At 33.8% G+C, this 14,297-nt stretch overlaps 1 protein-coding gene across 1 annotated transcript in view; it reads left to right on the top strand.

Moving 5' to 3' along the window:
- Positions 1 to 14,297, top strand: part of LOC107753308 (receptor tyrosine-protein kinase erbB-2-like) — a 50,084-nt gene that overhangs the window by 20,074 nt on the left and 15,713 nt on the right. The window contains exons 2-14 of the mRNA XM_016569441.1: positions 6,085 to 6,236; positions 7,060 to 7,249; positions 8,256 to 8,384; positions 8,474 to 8,545; positions 9,018 to 9,133; positions 9,227 to 9,368; positions 9,482 to 9,610; positions 9,835 to 9,961; positions 11,050 to 11,123; positions 11,298 to 11,388; positions 11,912 to 12,114; positions 13,445 to 13,577; positions 13,827 to 13,917. Of these exons, the coding sequence (XP_016424927.1) occupies positions 6,085 to 6,236; positions 7,060 to 7,249; positions 8,256 to 8,384; positions 8,474 to 8,545; positions 9,018 to 9,133; positions 9,227 to 9,368; positions 9,482 to 9,610; positions 9,835 to 9,961; positions 11,050 to 11,123; positions 11,298 to 11,388; positions 11,912 to 12,114; positions 13,445 to 13,577; positions 13,827 to 13,917 (1,649 nt within the window). The remainder of the gene's footprint in view (positions 1 to 6,084; positions 6,237 to 7,059; positions 7,250 to 8,255; positions 8,385 to 8,473; positions 8,546 to 9,017; positions 9,134 to 9,226; positions 9,369 to 9,481; positions 9,611 to 9,834; positions 9,962 to 11,049; positions 11,124 to 11,297; positions 11,389 to 11,911; positions 12,115 to 13,444; positions 13,578 to 13,826; positions 13,918 to 14,297) is intronic.

Genomic DNA, 14,297 nt, shown 5'->3' with positions numbered 1-14,297 from the left:
AATAGAAAACCATTATTTTAAATTGTAATGATATTTCACAATATTAACCAGACCCCGCCCCCTTCAAAAAATAAAATAAAATAAATAAATAAAATAAAACCTTATATAAATATGATTCACCTATTTTTGTCGTGTCCTCGTTATCGTTGAGAAAACCTACTTTTAAGCCGTGTTTTGATTTTGAAACGTGCAGTGCTCATGTTTATTCAACGAAGTCAAACGGCACAAATAAATCAATGTATGGGAAACTGGTAATGTATATCGAAATATCGGAAATGTGTTTAAAAATCATATCACCGTTATTGAAAAAAATTATATCGCGATACATATTGATATTGAATTATTGTCCAGCCCTAATCTGAAGAGGCATTTAGATGCATTTACACACTGTTTTAACCTGCAGTTACAAATGCAGAAATAATGTTTTGATATTTTAATTCTAAAATGTTGAATAGAGCCTACTGATATTTGAAATTATTTTTAAAAAGAAATGAAAAGGTACTTACATTTGAAATTAAAACCGCCAGTAGGTGGCAGCAAGTCACTATTAGGCGAGTCATTGCTAATTTAAAAGGTTGATTCATTCAGGAACGAAACAATAGCCAGGTTTCCATCCAAGGATTTTTTACGAAAAAATATTTAGATCTTCAAAATTTTTACCAATATAGCTAATGGAAATGCCATTTATCGATAAAATTTCTCATGTGTCGACATTATCTTTTTCAGTTTAACTTTAGCGCATAAATTCTATATCGATACTTCAAATGTTGCAAAAAATAGTTTGGAAACACTTTTTGTTGAGAAAAGGGGCTTTAACGCAAATAAATGTGGTGTCACATGGCAGAATTAGCCTATAGGCAGCGTCCGTGTTCATGGTGTTGCTCATGTTAAAGCACCCTTTCCCTGTAGTTCAAAAGTGCATTAAATCATATTCATATTATTAAATTGCATCTAAAATTATTTTATATTTGGTAAGAAAAAGACAAGTTACCTCTCAAACATACTTATCTTAATTTGATGTTCCTTATAGCCTATGTTTACATTATTTTTGACACTGCACTGCTCAGTTTAAATAGCCATGTTGTCCGTGCCGTTCAGCGTGACCACCATACCCCCGTGATATTACTATGCCAAGCACATTTTGTTTTACGTGGTTCTTGGAACGCGAAGTACAAAATTTTAAATTAATTCGTTTTGGCTTGTTAGTAGCTTCTTATATTTTTTTATTCTTGTTTTGTTCTGAGTTCTGTTCTACCGTTAAATTTAAAGTATTTGAAGGGAACTAAAATATCATGGTTTTCAATGTTTGACTGACTGTATTTTATTATGACAATGAACAGTTAGTAATGCTTAACTGCGCGAGTGAGGCGCCGGCACGATCACTTGTTGTTTTGTTTTTCCTTTTAAAAGTGGAAAACAACTTACACCCTTAATTAGTATGGGAATATTAACCCATACTAAACGGCAATGCAACGCAACGCGTAAAAAGACAGTATAAGTCATTATAATCAGTAATTATGTCCCCACTGGATGCAACAAATGCCTTGTTTGTAGGGCTGGACGATATGGCCAAAATTGATATCACGATATATTTCTTAATTTCGGTCGATACGATATAATTCCGATATCGATATGAACACTATTTATCTGAAATAGAAATCTTTTGTAACATTATAAATGCCTTTATCATCACTTTTGATCAATTTTAAGCATCCTTGCTAAATAAAAGTATTAATTTCTATAATTTCTTTCCCAAAAAAATAATAAAAATTATACTGAATGGAATAGTGTATAATGTTACAAAAGCTTTTTATTTCAGATAAATGCTGATCTTTGGATCTTTCTATTCATCAAAGAATCCTGAAAAAAAAATGTACTCAACTGTTTTAAATATTGATAATCAGCAAATCAGCATATTAGAATGATTTCTGAAGGATCATGTGACACTGAAGACTGGAGTAATGATGCTGAAAATTTACCTATGTATGATCACAGGAATAAATTACATTTTAAAATCTATTCAAATAGAAAGCAATTTTAAATAGTAAAAATATTTCAACATTTTACTGTTTTTGCTGTACTTTGGATCAAATAAATGCAGCCTTGGTGAGCAGAAGAGAATTCTAAAAAAAAAAAAAAAAAAAAATTTATTTTTTAATGATTTAATTAATTAAATCATTAAAAATCTTACTGTTCAAAAACTTTTGACTGGTAGTGTAGGCTGATTATTCTTATAGATTGAAACAAATGTGCTTCAGCCAGAAAAAAGGGTATGAAAAGTGCTCCGAGTCGCTGCAGAAAACAAAAAAATTTAACAACAACAAAAACTGGAAATGTTGCTGGAGACGGGCTTATTTAAAATGAAAACTCATTCTCTGGCAGCAGGAGGCGCTTTTAGAGTGATAGAACTAGCGGTTTCTCCAGTAATGGCTGTAATCAAAGCAGCTCCGCTCATGAACGCTTCTTTATCAGATCAAATGAAAATGCCATCGAAACTTTTCTGAAGACAGTCAGTTCTCTTCAGAGATACATTCATATAAAACACCCGCGCCGTGTTATGATTTTGAAACGTGCAGTGCTCATGTTTATTCAACGAAGTCAAACGGCACAAATAAATCAATGTATGGGAAACTGGTAATGTATATCGAAATATCGGAAATGTGTTTAAAAATCATATCACCGTTATTGAAAAAAATTATATCGCGATACATATTGATATTGAATTATTGTCCAGCCCTAATCTGAAGAGGCATTTAGATGCATTTACACACTGTTTTAACCTGCAGTTACAAATGCAGAAATAATGTTTTGATATTTTAATTCTAAAATGTTGAATAGAGCCTACTGATATTTGAAATTATTTTTAAAAAGAAATGAAAAGGTACTTACATTTGAAATTAAAACCGCCAGTAGGTGGCAGCAAGTCACTATTAGGCGAGTCATTGCTAATTTAAAAGGTTGATTCATTCAGGAACGAAACAATAGCCAGGTTTCCATCCAAGGATTTTTTACGAAAAAATATTTAGATCTTCAAAATTTTTACCAATATAGCTAATGGAAATGCCATTTATCGATAAAATTTCTCATGTGTCGACATTATCTTTTTCAGTTTAACTTTAGCGCATAAATTCTATATCGATACTTCAAATGTTGCAAAAAATAGTTTGGAAACACTTTTTGTTGAGAAAAGGGGCTTTAACGCAAATAAATGTGGTGTCACATGGCAGAATTAGCCTATAGGCAGCGTCCGTGTTCATGGTGTTGCTCATGTTAAAGCACCCTTTCCCTGTAGTTCAAAAGTGCATTAAATCATATTCATATTATTAAATTGCATCTAAAATTATTTTATATTTGGTAAGAAAAAGACAAGTTACCTCTCAAACATACTTATCTTAATTTGAGGTTCCTTATAGCCTATGTTTACATTATTTTTGACACTGCACTGCTCAGTTTAAATAGCCATGTTGTCCGTGCCGTTCAGCGTGACCACCATACCCCCGTGATATTACTATGCCAAGCACATTTTGTTTTACGTGGTTCTTGGAACGCGAAGTACAAAATTTTAAATTAATTCGTTTTGGCTTGTTAGTAGCTTCTTATATTTTTTTATTCTTGTTTTGTTCTGAGTTCTGTTCTACCGTTAAATTTAAAGTATTTGAGGGGAACTAAAATAGCATGGTTTTCAATGTTTTGCTGACTGTATTTTATTATGATAATGAACAGGCTGCATATGAGAGTAAGACATTATTCAAAACTATTCTAAATATTCCTTTGTGTACATTCACAGTAAAAACAAAACATTGTGCTTTTGTAAAATAAAGGAAAAAAACAGGATGCCGCGTTCTCAAGAGCGCATCACAAAAATGAGCCGAAATTCTGCATTTAGGCTGCTAATTGTTGCAGTTTTTTTTCTTTCGTTTTGTTAATTTATTATTTAGAAAAATATATTTCGCATATATGCCTATTTATTTCTTTTATATAGCCTATAGCTTTATTATGTTTTTCTGCATTCGCAGAAGCGCTATAGGTGCGTGACATGCACTCTAAAGAGAAAGGAAAAAATGAAATCGCATCATATGACCCCTTTAATGCTTATGGGAGGTCTGGGTCTCCCCCAGCCCCCCCTCAATTTGAACACTGAAAAATGTTTACCATTACCTTTTGTAAAGTACTGCAGTTTTTCTGACCGTTATCTAGGCCTGTTGTTTCTCTTCCTTCTTTAAAAATATGTAGGCTAATATAGGCCTAGATCCCTTCGATAATAAGTGTGTATTAACAAACGTATTTATAAAGAATTTAAACGTAGCTGTTATCACAGGAGATTATCAGTGCTATTTTCTGAGAGATGTTGAACCCTCAGTAATAGATAAAGCTTTTACCTTTTATCTTACAGTTGCTCCAAAGGTCAAGGTGACACATTACAGAATTATGTTTAAGATTTACCCTGTTAGTGATTTTATACAGAAAATATTTAATTTTTAAGTGAACCCATGTGGTTCTTGTTATTCTTTTCCTGAAACATTTGATCACCTATTCTTTTACTGAGAGGTTACTTCTAAATTCTGGTTTGATATTCATTGTTGGTTGTCAGTAAAAATGGAAACAATTCCTCCATTTGTTTTGCAAGATATATTCTTCAAGTGTGATTTAAATTCTCTTTTTTTGGATGTTTGCAACTTTTTTTTATTTTTGGGTAAAAATCATATTCATACAAGCAAATGGTAAAAAAAAAAAAAAGGTAAGCCGTCCTTGTTTCAAGTACATTAAAAAAACTAAATAGAAAGTCTGAAACTCTTTGCCACTCTATCTCAAAATATTTATTATTTTAATGTATTTTTATTTGATGTCTTTTTGTACAATGGCATATACAAATTTTAATATTATTTGTATAAATTAGTATTTAGGCCTACCATTTGGAAAAAAGCTATAGGCTACATAAGAAAGGTAAAAAGCACTTAATAGCTAATTAAACATAATTGAGGATAAGTGAAAACAATAATAGAGAATGAATAGGAATAATAAAGCATGAATAAAGAATGAATTTACAGTATCCTGCACAGAGTAGCAGTGTGATAAACCGAAGACAGGAGGACAGTAGTCAGGACTGTTTAAATCATGTGTGTGTGTGCATTTAAGGTGTATTTTCTACTGTAAGTCAAATGAATACATTTGAATTGATATTAATACAGACTTTATAGGCAGTACTCTGAGTTTGATTTCCGTTCTTTTATTTTAATAATAAATCATTAATCAATCATGTTATTTTGTGTGGAGTATAGTTCAGAGTGATCTTAATATACTGAAGAAAACCACATGAAGATGATTTCACAAAGTTTATGTTGAAGCATACGTGACACTCCCATAATCTGTAACTGTAGAATTCCACAGAAAAGCCTTGTAGGTAAAATTGTTACATGGAAAGGTAATGGAAAAACCATTTCTGTTGTGAATGTTTGTTTTTTTTTCAATAACAAAAAATGCGAAATCATGGATTGATCATTAATTGATCTATAGTTATGAGAACCCTGTTCATATTCCCTGATTTAAACTAATTAATTACTTTCAACATAATCTCATGACAATTTGTAACTTATTTTATGTTTTTGCAAATTCTTTTTCAGGATCAAATTAATTTGTACAAATGAATCTCTTCACACAGGGTTGAGTTTAGCATTGCAGCTTCTTGCTTACTTCTTTTTTTTAAATACAAATTGTATGTCTCCATACAAATCACATTGTACAAATTTATATGAAATAGCAGTTGTGTTTTCTTGTAAGATTTCACAAAGTTTATGTTGAAGCATACATGACACTCCCATAATCTGTAACTGTAGAATTCCACAGAAAAGCCTTGTAGGTAAAATTGTAAAAACCTCAAGTTGGTTTATTTGTCTATAATGCTTTCAGTTTCCAATGTTGCTTCCACACTGCTAGATGTCAGTATGTCCAAGACGCATTCCATATTGGCCAGTGTGATATAAACAAAAATTATTGTGTGCAATAGGCCTAATCTGGGAAAGAAAAATGTGTCCATATAATTTTATACAGCCCTGTTGATGTGTGCATCTTTATTTTATTTTTCAGTATGTCTTGGGACTGATATGAAGTTGGCTTTACCCTCCAGTCTTGAGAATCATTATGAAATGCTCAGGCTGCTGTACACGGGCTGCCGGGTGGTTCATGGTAACCTGGAGATCACACACCTGCAAGGAAATCCAGATCTCTCCTTCCTGCAGGTATGGGACTGTTGTGTCTCTATAGTGCTCTTTATTACACAGCAGATGCATATTGGTGCTTAACCATTTCTACATTCCTGTTCATTTTCTTGCTATTGTGTAAATAATCACAGTATAATTGATAATGTGTATGTGCCTGCAACCCTCTACGCACACCGTGGCAATATAATCGCCATTGGCTCCATTGAGTACATGACATGATCCATTGAGCGCATCCAAATAGTACAGATCGCTTGACGGAGAGCGAAACTGTCAAGCGCTCAGTCAGCGTGTTTATCGAGTGAAAATCTGTGTTGAGCGCCTCTCACACACATACTGGCGTGTAAAATCTAAGAATTTATTAGCCAATGGCTAATGTTAGACATTATTTAGTCGCCCAGAGTGAGATTTAGTCGCATATGCGAGTGATTTACTCGCAATGTAGAGGGTTGGCCTGAGTTTGACTATAGCATATTTCTGAAAGTCTACAACAATGTATTATAGATAGGCCTATGATTTAAATTGCAAAGGCATTATAATTTTAAAAAGCTCAACAGGTAGGCCTAATGCATTACATGAATGACCCATCTTATTTTTATAGATAGGCCTATGCTTTAAATTGCAAAAGCATTATAATTTTAAAAAGCTCAACAGGTAGGCCTAGTGCATTACATGAATGACCCATCTTAACATTCTACTTCAAGTAGAACTTAAAAAAAAGTTATTGTACAACTGATAAAAATAATAGAAATGCTATTTATTTAAGCTTCTCACTTATAATGAGTCTCCATGTCAATCAAATTATGAAAATGAAAAGATGTGCTCATGTTTTGTTTGTCTGTAGGGGATTGTGGAGGTTCAGGGGTATGTGCTGATAGCTCACGTCTCAGTGCGTTCGGTTCCTCTGGACAATCTGCGTATCATACGAGGCAGTCAGCTTTATAACTCCAGCTATGCTCTCGCTGTACATAACAACATCCACCACAGTCAGACGGGACTCGGCTTGAGAGAAATACGCCTCAGGAGTCTTACAGGTAAGGAGTGTGGGACTTGGTGAATTAAAGTATTTTTTAAAAAGTCAAATTTATATTGGGTAATTTTTTGATTATGGATGGTGACCAGTCTAGTTAGGGGATGCGGCAAATAAGTTTATATTCTCTCTGTAAATGAATACAATTTTATAAGTCATGGAAATTTCAATTGTGAATATACATTTTTTATGCTCAGCTCTAAAATATTTCATGCTCTTTGTGAGTACTTGTGTATTGAGTAAATCCAGCTCAAATGATAACATCAGACTGTCATTTGAGAGTAATTGCTAGTGTGATTCATTGGGTGGCAAATGTTACTAGTTAATAACTATTTCCTATTGAACACAAAGTGGTCTTTCTCCAGGGATCTTAGAACGTATTTAATTACTGGAAGTTTTTTTGTCTTATTAGAAACATCTGTACACTAATAAGTATAATCAAACAAATTAATGAAATGAATAAATGCATTGCACTGATTTTTTGCAAAGAAAATTTTGCAAAGTCATTTGTTCAAGGTTCCCAGGGTCATGGAAAATTCAGAAATGGTCATGGAAAAATCAGGGAATTTTAAAATTGTGATATCTATGCCCGGGAGGTCATAGAAATTAATATAATTTTAAGAACTCATAGAGAACTCATGACATTTCTATAGCAAGTTCTCAAATTTTCTGTAAGATCTTGTGGGCAAAATGGTCCATTGTTAATGGTGTAGCGATACATAAAGAAGCACTCACAAAGAGGTCACTGAAAACAGTGAATTTGGGTGAACAAGTTGACCCTGATTTGAAATCTACGATGGGAATTTTTTCCTCCTCACTCAAAAGTCCCTATTGCACATCTTCCAGTTGAAATGACTGGATTTCAAATGTGAAATTTGCTCAGCTCCAAAATATTTCATTGAAATATTGAAATTGCTCTTTGTGTGTGCATTTGCTGTAAAATGATTTCAATATGCTTTTATAATAGGAAGTGGAACCCTTTGAGTAAAATTATTGCTTTCGTTTCACAGAAATCTTGCTTGGCGGGGTTTATATTTGGGGAAATCCTCAACTTTGCTTTCCTCTGAATATTAACTGGGAAGACACTGTTGCTAAAGTTGAAAACAAACCGCTGCACCTGCAAGACATCCCAAAGAACTGTGAGTTAACTTCAAGAGAGCTATGCCATCATTCATCAGACTGTTTCATGCGTCACTGTTATTTCTCAATAATATTTATCTTTTTTCAGGTCCCCTTTGTTCTTCAGCTTGTCCTTCAAAGAGTGGATGCTGGGGAGAAACAAATCAGGACTGCCAAACATGTGAGTGTCACTGGCATATTGGTCTGCTTTTTGGGTTTGATAACAAAAAATGTTGGGCTTAGAATTGATTCAGTTTAAATGAATTAAGATTGCCTTTTAAATTCCAGTCCATCTCATTTTATTTGATAAACTAACTTTCATGTCCCAGAATGCTCTGATTTGTGCAGAATATTATGTTATCGTATAATTTTGTCGTCAATATTTATTAAGTCTTTTTTTACGAGTTAATGGACATTTTTTGGTGCTCTATGGCAAAATTAACATCTGTCACTCACGACAGCTGTGCTAATTTTGACAGTATTAAATCTAGTTTAAATGAGAGAAAATTTCTGATCAGTTCAATGCTACATCTCCTATCAGGGATTAAATAGAGACAATTTGACCAAATTAATTATGTAATTATTTGTGTTTTTCCATGAAACGTAATAAAATTCATCTTTTGACTAAATTACATGTACCGCTTTCTCTACAGTGACCTCAGTGCATTGCTCATCTGGCTGTTTGCGCTGTAAGGGTCCGAAACCCAACGACTGCTGTCATGTGCAGTGTGCTGCTGGGTGTACGGGGCCGAAAGACACTGACTGTCTGGTAAAAAGATCATAAATATTGCATTTATATCATTCATATCTAACTAAAATCAAATAATATCTGTTTTGCCCCATTTTGTTTTTGCATCTTTAGGCCTGTCGTCACTTCAATGACAGTGGGACATGTAAAGACAACTGCCCCCCACCCACCATCTATGACCCAAACACCTATCAGTCCAAACCCAACAAGGACAAAAAGTTCAGCTTTGGAGCCACATGTGTTAAACAGTGTCCCCGTATGTCAAACTTTAAATTCACTAACAAAATGATATCTTGTTCTATGTCCACAGGCCTTGCTTTTTCTTTCACTGTGAGAATATTATATATGCTGTACTTTCTACACCTTTAGATAACTATTTGGCAATGGAAGTGGCATGTACAATGGTCTGTCCCAAAGCTAACAAGGAAGTCATCACTGTTGAGCCAGATGGCCAAGAAACACAGAAATGTGAAAAGTGTGAAGGAGAGTGTCCAAAAGGTCTGTATGTATAAGTGTGCATATTTTGGCTGAAATGTACATATGCTTCTACATGACGCTAATGATTCAAGCTGCAATTTAAAGTGTCATTGAGTTCCAAAATGTGTGAAAAAGCACTTCATAACAGTTGTTGTATTTATATATATATTTTTGCATATACTATATATATCAGTATCATTTCTCCTATTCTTATACTGTTAATTTACATATGTTCTGTCTGTTAGTGTGTTATGGACTAGGAATGGGAAACCTTCAAGGGGTGTCAGTGGTGGATGCCACCAACATTGGCATGTTCGTTGGCTGTAAGAAAATCTACGGCAGTTTGGCTTTTCTTTCAGACTCCTTCAAAGTGTAAGCACGGACAGTTGTTCAGCCAAAAATTCCATGTTGCTTGTCTTTGGCTTCTGTGCCACAAAAAAAGGAAGATATTAAGAAAATTTTGCTACAAAATATATCATAAAAGTGATCGTGCACTATTAGTATGGTAGCTTTGTGTTAGAAACAGACTGAAATTTAGTTTTCATTAATAATTTTCTCCGTTGCTACAGCTCTCAAATTGTCATTTGCTATGTTTGCAACCACATATTTTTATGCAAAAAATGTTATTCGATAAGGAAACGTGCATAAACTATGACGGAAGAATTTACAGAATAAATTCTCGACCAAAAAACTCACATGAATATGCCTCAAGAGATCATGTGATTAACTGGACTAACCAGCAGATCAATCCCATTGCACACATCTAAAATATTGTTGTCATTCTGAAATGCCTGAGCCAAAATCATCAAAATGATTTCGTATAATTACGTCCCAGAACTGTCGCTCATGATTGTGCCACAAAATCTGAAGGCAAGATAACATAACAGCATTTATTATTGCGTTTCATCTGCTGTGCACTGATGTGCAAGTAATTTATTAAGAGTCTTAAATTGTTGTTGCGAGATCTATTTTATTATTTTATTACTCATGATTTGTGCCAATTTCCCAGGAAGTGAACATTTTGTTCTCTTAAACACATGGGATGGAAACGTTGCTTTATTTGCAAATGTTTGATGCAATATTCTGTTTTTTCCCCCTCCACACAAGTTTAATTCTCAAATTTTGATGGAAACATAGCTATTGACCTTAAACTTGGCATGAAGTGTCTTGACATGCCAACTTTGAATATGTATATGCTTTATAATACTTTTTAGAGCTTAACAGCTCCTGCTTACTGAAAGCTTTCATTATACAGGAAAGAGCAGCGTTAACATTTTTCACAAATTCACCTTTTGTGTTTCACAGAAGAAATAAAGTCATATGGGTTTGCAATGACATAAGTGTGAATAACTAGCTGACTTTAAATCATTTCTTCTAATTTCAATTTTTCTATACACGATTGGTTTGTTATACCTATTGTTACACTTATTGTATTAAAATCTGCTGTGTTGTTCATACAGAAATGCAGCTACCAATTCATCTGGACTGCAGTGGAGTGACCTGGAGAAGTTAAAGACAATAGAAGAAATCACAGGTGAAGATCACAGTTCATATAGACTCACGTCATAAAGATTATAAAGGAAATACAAATCTATACAGTAGATGTCTGTACTTTGAGAGCTAAAATCTACATAACAGCGATACTAGCTGTACCAGTCAATCATTAAATGAAATTTGCATTTGCAATAACATTATATTTGTATTTTAGGATACCTGTACATAGATGCATGGCCAGATAATTTGCTTGATCTGAGTGTTTTTGAGAACTTGAAGGTGGTCAGAGGAAGAATGCTTTACAAGTAAGTATATGTATTATGTCTGTTTTTGGTTCTTACTTGAAATGTAGCTCTTCTTTTGTTTTTTGTTCCCCATTTCCTGTTTCCTATTTCTGTCTTTAAACATGTGATTTGATAGACTATTTACCCACTTTTCTTGTTTGTCTGACGTCTAGTTAGACTTATCAAACCTGCAGTTTCCTGTTAGCTGTAAAGGTTAATGATTATCCTGTACACCTGCTGCATGATATCATGATATCTCTTCAAGTCTATTCTAACCACACAGACTAAAAAAAGAATGTTCTTAGTTAATTTATGAAAGTGTAGGTCATTTTTCACACTTTAGAAGTCAAAATAAAGATTGACACACAAATGGGGCTATGATAGATTAGTAGCTTTACCACCTGAAACCCACCAAGAACAATTCAGCATTAAAACAAGCACATTTGCTCAAGCAAATTAGTCAGTTTTCTGCATTAATGTATAAATCTAGTAATCTACTTAGTTATCTAGTTAATGGATTTAAATCATCGTTCTCTCTCTGCAGGGGTGTTTTCTCTTTGGGAGTTCAGTCTTTGCAGATCGAGTCTCTCGGGTTGCGTTCCTTGCGCAGTGTCAGTGGAAGCATAGCACTGATTCATAATAACTCTAGACTGTGCTACACCTCCTCTCTGCCCTGGAACTCACTGCTCCACCCCACACAGGGACCCAACCTCATCAGCAACAACAACCAAGACCAGCAAACATGTGGTAAAAGCCCATTCTTATGTTTGTCTGATTAAAGCAATGCATACTGAACAACAAGCTGTACTATATTTTAAATACAGTCATGAATACAGTGCATCATTAAGCATGACACATGGCAGATTGACTATATCAGGGGTCTCCAAACTCGGTCCTGGAGGGCCGGTGTCCAGCTCCAGCTGTGTTTAGCTCCAACTCTAATTAAACACACCTGAACCAGCTAATAAAAGTCTTACTAGGCATGCTAGAAACTTCCAGGCAGGTGTGTTGAGGCAAGTTGGAGCTAAACTCTGCAGGACCGAGTTAAGAAACCTCTGGACTATATGCACAGCATGGCGTTGAGTACCTTGTTTTTAATTAACATAATTATAATATAATGTACGCAAATGTCCATTAAATACTAGCATTATAAAGGCTACTGTATCATATTTGATATCCATACATAATTTTTTAGATAAAAATGTGAGTATCAAATATGATACATCAGGCTTTTGAGGAATGTTTATTTGCCCATCTCTCAGTCATCATTGTTTTGAATCGCATTATATATTTTGCCCCACAATAAAAACTAGGCCTACAGAGCTTTGATCATAAGTCTAATCATGTAAATATCATCTTACTAAGATGTATTATTAGGAAATATAGGGTTATAAAATTTATGAAGATATTAAATGTTATAACGATCTCATTGATTTACATTACAAACTGTTAATTTAATATGTGACCCGGGACCACAAAACAAGTCATAAGGGTACATTTTTTGAAATTTTGAGATTTATACATAATCTGAAAGCTGAATAAATAAGCTTTCAATTGATGTAAGGTTAGGTTGTTAGGATATGACAATATTTGGCCGAGATACAACTATTTGAAAATCTGGAATCTGAGGGTAAAAAAAAAAAATCAAAATATTGAGAAAATCGCCTTTAAAGTTGTCCAAATGAAGTCCTTAGCAATGCTTATTACTAATGATAATACATTTTTGATATATTTACGGTAGGAAATTTACAAAATATCTTCATGGAACATGATCTTTGCTTAATATTCTAATGATTTTTGGCATAAAAGAAAAATCGATAATTTTGACCCATACAATGTATTTTTGGCTATTGTTACAAATAAACCCGTTCTACTTATGACTGGTTTTGTGGTCCAGGGTCACATATTATTTTGGCCATATAAATATCAGCAACTAAACCAAATTGTTAGTTTAGGCCTCTGAATAAAATTTATTTTTATTTTTTTTTCCCCATTATGAGTTTCCCATAATGAGTAATATTCCATTACATGCTTGACTATAGAATCAAACACAGGAAATTATTTTCTTTTTGTGTAGTTTCAGAGGGGAGAGTATGTGACCTCCTGTGTGCGGATGCAGGCTGCTGGGGGCCGGGACCTAGTCAGTGTGTGTCGTGTGTGAATTACAAACGTGGGACGGAGTGTGTGGAGCAGTGTAATGTCCTACAGGGGTGAGTACTGTATGAATGAGCAGATTCTTTCATTATCTTGTTTTTTGTGCTTTATGTTTACTTACTAAAATACACATAGGAATCATGTAGATTATTAGAATGTTAAATATTGGGCTTTTCCATTGTTTCAGTTTCAGACTTTGTATATATCAATAACTGCTAATGTCATACAATAGAATGTAGATTCATATGCTGTTGTGGTTTTTAAACTCTTACTGTTTAACTGTACATCAAATGCATTTCCCACAGGTCAGTGCGGGAGTTTGTGGATGGATTGAACTGTGTCCCTTGCCATCCAGAGTGTAAACCAGTCAATGACTCTGCTTCCTGTACAGGCCCAGTAAGATGTTAATGCAAAAACAAATATATAATTTACATAATATTTAATAAATATATGCACAAACACACACACACACTGGTTTCCATGTTTTATGGGATATTTCATAGGTGTCATAGTTTTTATACTGTACAAACTGTATTTTCTGCCCCTTACCCTAAACCTACCCCTCACACAAAACTTTCTGCATTTTTAGTTTTTCAAAAAACTTTTTATAAGCTTGTTTCGTCATTGGGACCCAAAGAAAATGTCCCCACAAGATAAAAATTTACTGGTATTACTATCCTTGTGGGGACATTTTTTCGCCATAATGTAGGGAATACCAGATAGACACACACACACACACACATATTACATACAAAAAAATACAAATGTATTGATTA

This window comes from Sinocyclocheilus rhinocerous, unplaced genomic scaffold, assembly GCF_001515625.1.
Source record: "Sinocyclocheilus rhinocerous isolate Xijiao unplaced genomic scaffold, SAMN03320098_v1.1 scaffold1763, whole genome shotgun sequence".
In the NCBI taxonomy this organism is placed as follows: Eukaryota; Metazoa; Chordata; class Actinopteri; order Cypriniformes; family Cyprinidae; genus Sinocyclocheilus; species Sinocyclocheilus rhinocerous.
This window is presented reverse-complemented; position numbering and strand designations above follow the sequence as displayed.